The sequence below is a fragment of the Orycteropus afer genome, unplaced genomic scaffold, assembly GCF_000298275.1.
Source record: "Orycteropus afer afer isolate SDZICR_OR568_19922 unplaced genomic scaffold, OryAfe1.0 scaffold00104, whole genome shotgun sequence".
Lineage (NCBI taxonomy): Eukaryota > Metazoa > Chordata > Mammalia > Tubulidentata > Orycteropodidae > Orycteropus > Orycteropus afer.
The window spans coordinates 85,290-91,112 of NW_006921691.1; the positions used below are offsets into that span (position 1 = coordinate 85,290).

General features: G+C 38.6%; 1 protein-coding gene across 1 annotated transcript in view; it reads left to right on the top strand.

Moving 5' to 3' along the window:
- The window catches only part of RAD17 (RAD17 checkpoint clamp loader component), a 93,635-nt gene that overhangs the window by 13,951 nt on the left and 73,861 nt on the right, over window positions 1–5,823 (top strand). The window contains exon 5 of the mRNA XM_007943361.2: window positions 5,069–5,225. Within this exon, the coding sequence (XP_007941552.2) occupies window positions 5,069–5,225 (157 nt within the window). The remainder of the gene's footprint in view (window positions 1–5,068; window positions 5,226–5,823) is intronic.

Consider the following 5,823-nt stretch of genomic DNA (forward strand, 5'->3'; position numbering starts at 1 on the left):
TAGACCTTTCCTTGACCCTCCACAACAGTGAACTTATATTTGTCCTTCTGTGACTGACTTACTTCACTAGCATAATATCCTCCAAGTTCATCCATATTATGTGGTGTTTTGTAGACTCTACATTATTCTTTAGTGCTGCATAACATTCGATTATGTGTATGTACCATAGTTTGCTCTTCTACTCTTCTGCTACAAACCTGGGAGATAAGTCTCTTGCCAGATACATAATTATTGGCAAATATGAATTTCTTGCTGTCAATTTTGTTACGTGCTTTTTCATGGTGTCGATTTCTTTGTTCCATGTAATTTTCTTAGCTGAGCTCAAAAAAAGCTTCCTTCGTTGCTATTGTTTTAGTATTTGCTGAATATTTATGCTGGTCTTCTTTTTTGATGTGAAGGTTTATCATTTTTCTTTGAGGTTACCCTGTGATTTATGGTTTTCTTCCCAAGTTTAGAATAGTCCATTCTATCTTATAGTTGTCTTGACTTCCCTACCTTCTGGAAGTTCTATAATGACACAGTTTTTTCCCTCTTTTTGGTTTGTAGTTGTCATCATTTGTCAATTGATGTCTCTGGTTCCCTTTTCACAATCTTGTAGGGTTCTTTACTTTGGATACTTCCACAGCTGGGTTGGTTTCTGGGTTATGTCATCATGTGTATTAATGGTCAGTTGTTGTTGGCCGTTGTTGCTTCTCTGTCCAAAGGACTCCCTTTAGCATCGCTTGTAAGGTTAGTCTGGTTTTAACAAATTCCTTTAATTTCTGCTTATCTGGAAATGTCCTAATTTCATCATCATATTTGAGGGACAGTTTTGCAGGGTACATAATTCTTGGTTGGAAAATTGTTCTCTTTCAGGGTTTTATATATACCATCCCATTGTCTTCCTGCCTGCATGGTTTCTGCCAAGAAATCTAAGTTTAGTGTTATTGGTTGCCCCTTGTAGATAACTTTTTGTTTTTCCCATGCTGCTCTCGTGATTCTTTCTTTGTCTTTGGTTTTGGTAAGTTTGATGATGATATGTCTTGGTGATTTTCTTCTGGGGTCTATCCTGTTTGGGGTTTGTTGGACTTCTGAATGGATATATTTTCATCTTTCATGATACCAAGAAAATTGTCTTCCAACAAATCTTCAACAAGTTTCTCTGTGGTTTTATTTGTCTCTTCCTGTTCTGGAATTCCGATGATATGTAGGTTATTCCTTTTGATGGAATCCCACATGAACCTTAGCCTTTCTTTATTTTGTTTTAATCTTTTTTCTGATTGACCCCTTTCCAAAGAAGTATTCAGGTATTTGCTTTTAATCTAATTCTGTCTTCCATCGATTCAATTCTGCTCCTTTTCCCATTCAATGTCTTATCTATTTCTGAAAATTTAGTGTTAGTCTTCTGGATTTCTGTGTGTACACCATGATGTTCTGTTGTCGCCAAGGCATTGTGATGTTTTTGTGTTTATATTTAATTTGTGATTGTATGTTGGAGTGACTTGCCCACGATTTTTGTTTTTGTTTTGTTTGTATGTTATCTACACAAGCAGGGTACTGTGCTCCTCTATTCATTAGTCGACAGCACTCACCACCTGTCTCCTTTCCCCTTGTCAGCCTTTCATATGTCCCTGCCGACCTTGGCAAACAGAGCCTATTCTTAGATCACTGGAATCCAAATGAGAATGACATCACTTTAAAATCCAAAAAGGTTGCCACTTGTAAAGATTCAAAATGGCTGCACCCTCTGTCACTTTAAATATCCAAAATGGCCACCACTTGTGAACATTCAAAATGGCTGCGCCCTCTGTCACCTTAAATATCCAAAATGGCCACCACTTGTACATTCAAAATGGCTGCACCCTAGGTCACTTCAAATATCCAAAACAGCTGCCACTTGTAAGCATTCAAAATGGCTGCACCCTTGGTCACTTTAAATATCCAAAATGGCTGCCACGTGTAGACAGTCAAAATGGCTGCGTCCTCTGGACAGCGGAAAGTCCACAGCTCGGGTTGTCTCCTCTTTGCTGTTTCCCTTCCTAGTCATAGGCAACCAGCACAGTCGTCCCTGCAGTCCTTGGTGACCAGGGCTGATCTTTAAGTCAATTCTCAGCTTCCATCACTACTTGGAAATATTCAGGCTGTTGGTCTAGTCAGAGTGGGTGATAGTCTGCAGCTCCAACTGTCTCTGTACTTACTGTTTTCTTTCAGGATTTTCCACTAGTTGGTGCCTAATTCACTTCTATATAATTCTTTCAAAGCTCGGGGCTCTAGTATTAGCTTCTGTATCTCTGTCAATTGGTTTTTCTTTTCTTTGTTGAAGAGGGTCTGTGTTGCTTGTCTGCCTATTCCTCCATCTTCTAATGCTTTGAACTTGTATAGAGAAGTTTATTTTATTTTTTTTTTATTGTGATTTGGGTGAAAATTTACAAAGCAAATTCGCTTTCCATACAGCAATTCACATACACTTTGTCTCATGACACTGACCACAATTCACCACAATGCAACAGCTCCCCTCCTACTTCCTCCTAATAGTCACCTCTTACCTGTGTCCATATCTACATGCACCCCTGCCCCCTGAGCTGTCTCCCTATGCATAAACAGCTCTTCTTTCTCCCAAGATTGTTCTCTCCAAAGAGTGTATTTACCTCAGGTAAATGTTCAACTCCTATGCCTGTCTTTTGCTTGGCTGGAAACCACAGATGTGGGTTCAGTTCTAAACCTAAAGGGCAGCTGGGGGCCATAGTCTCAGTGGTTCCACCAGGCTCTATCAGACCAACAAACCTAGTCCCTTTTTTTTTTTTTTTTGAGTGTTGTTCCACATTGTTCTCCTTCTCTATCCAGGATTTCCTACATAGATCCCCCTCCGAGTGATTGACATTGGTAGCCAAATACCATCTAGTTTTTCTGGTCTCATAGTTGTATAGGCTGAGGATCACATGGTGTACCAATTGCTAGGACTAATTCTTTCCATGAATCTTTGGTTTTCTTCATTCTTCTTTGCGCTGGACAAGGAGAGATCCATTGTTGCATTTAGATGGCAGCTTTCAAGCTTTTGAGATCCCAGTCGCTACTCGCCAAAGTAGGAGGTGGAAAAATGTTTTGTGTAGTATGTTATCCCAATGGAGCTTCATGCCCCTGTGCCTATGGTCCCGAGCCCACAGGTTCAACTACTTGGTCCTTCTGGGTAGCTGGCTGTGACCAAAAAGTGACTACAACCTTGTCTCTTTTCAGCTCTACTGTACACCATACAAATACACTTATAGGACCATTGTTTGCCAACCCTATACATGATCTTGGGAATACTCCCCGCTTCATAGACATACCTAATAGTTTAGCCTGTTCACCCATCTATCCACCCGTATACCTGTGTTTGCCTTCACTGACAACGCTGTACTGTATGTGCAAAAGGGGTCATTTTTGTTGTCTGTACCTCCCATGTGCCTCTATGTCTTCTTCTTCCTCAGTGCCACCATGTTGATCACTCACATTTGGTACATTGCCCTTCTCTTCACCCAAATCATTACTTACCTCTACCTATCTAACAGTGTTCCCTCTTCTCCCCTCCCACCCCTGGTAACCAACAAAGAAAATTTCCTTCCATATAGAAACCTTTCCTTGATTTTTACAATAACGGACTAATGCAATATTTGTCCTTCTGTGATTGACTTATTTCACTCAACATAATGTCTTCCAAGTTTATCGACATTATGTGGTGTTTTGCAGATTCTGGGTTATTCTTTTGGGTTGCATAGTATTCCATTGTGTGTATGTACCAAAGTTTGGTTATCCATTCTTCAGTTGATGGACCCCTAGGTTATTTCCATCTTTTAGCTTTTGTAAATAGTGCTGTGATGAACATGGTTATACATATGTCTGTTCTTGTCATGATATCCTTCCCTAAGGACTGACTGGTTCCTTCTGACAACATGACCATGAATGAGTTTCCAAAGCTACTGTACCGTTTTTACATCCCTACCAGCAGTATTTGAGGGTTCCAGTTTCTCTACGTCTTGGCTAACACTTGTTATTAACATGCATATATATATACATATACATGTATGTATTATAAATGTTTAACAGCTTTATTGAGTTATAATACACATATTGTATAATTCACCTATTTGAAGTGTGTAGTCCATTGGCTTTTAATGTATTCAGAGTTGTACATCCATCACAGCAATAAATTTTTTTTTTTAATTTTTACTGTGATTTGAGTGAGCTTTACAGAGCAAATTCACTTTCCATATAGCAGTTCATACACATTTTGTCTCATGACATTGACTGCAATTTCCCACAGTGTAACAGTTCTCTTCTCACTTCCTCCCCATGGTTACTTCTTCCCTGTGTTCTTCCCTCCTGTGTACTCTTGCCCACCCTTCCCCCTAGCTGTCTCCCTGTGCATACACTGCCCTTCTATTCTCCCATGATTGACTTCTCAAAGTGTATCTACCTAATGTAAATGTTCAGCTTATATATGCCTGTCTTTTATTTGAAAGGAAACCATAGGAATGGGTTCATTTACAGACCTGAAGGGCAGGTAGGGGCTATAATCTCAGAGGTTTCACCAGGCTCTATCAGACCAGTAAACCTGGTCCTTTTTTTTTTGATGCATCACAATCAATTTTAAGACATTCTGATCATATGAAAAAACCCATAGGTATTGCATTTTGGAGCACTGCCATTTTAAATAATGGAGCTGCCTTTCTTCTGAGTTCAAGTACAAAGCCCTTTGCCTATGGTAGTTAATAAAGGTAGACAAATGGGCAAGGATTTTAGCCATAACTGGATGTAGGAAATCTTCCCCATATATTTTATTTAACTTCTTTATCAGATCAAATATATGAGGGAAAGTTACTGGAACCCACAATTTGTACAGTATCTAATCTCTGATAAATACTTACTTAATATACATTTGTTGAAGAATCTGATACCCAAATTGAAGTCTTATAACAGTATTATACTTGTATAATTTTAAGATGTATTTTCCTATGAGAGGTCTATATTAAGATTGATTTTAGAATGAAAATTAAAATATATTCTAGCATCCTAGTGATTTTGATTTTTAATTGTTTATATTTGCTTTTAGGGTGGATCTATTTTATTAATAACAGGTCCTCCTGGATGTGGAAAGACAACAACTCTAAAAATACTATCAAAGGAGCTTGGTATTCAAGTACAAGAGTGGATTAATCCAGTTTTACCCGACTTCCGAAAAGATGATTTCAAGGAGATGTTTAATCGTGGTAAGGTTTGCAGTGATCGTAGTGGATATAGTGGGGAAAGCCTGTATATAATGGAGCTTTGAAATGAACCACCCATCCATGAACTTAAGATTACTAAGATCCAATTAGATTTTTGAGGGGAAGATAGATAATGCCATTTCTTTACTACAAAAAGGCGCTCTGGTGTTGTAGTGGTTAAGGCATTTAGCTGCTAACCAGAATGTTAGTGGTTTGAACCTACCATGTACTCTGTAGAAGAAGGATGAGGCATTCTACTTCTGTAAGGATTTACAGCCCAGTGGGTTTCCTGAGTCGAAATGATTTGATGGCAGTGAGTATATTACAAAGAAGACTGTTTGGAAGCTCAAGCCTTGTGACCAGGGATTAGAACTGGTTCGTTGTACTTTGACTCCCCCTGCTGAGAATTTGCATTTCCTCCACAGATGTACTGAATCAGAATCTACAGTTTAATAAGATTCCCAGCTGATTCTTAGAACTAGACTGAACTGGTTCAAAGTCCTACTTGTGACAAACTTCTAAAAATAACAGTACTAATTTAAAAAGTTATTATAATATGCTTATATATACACTAGAATTTTTTTTTTTTTGCCAAGACATG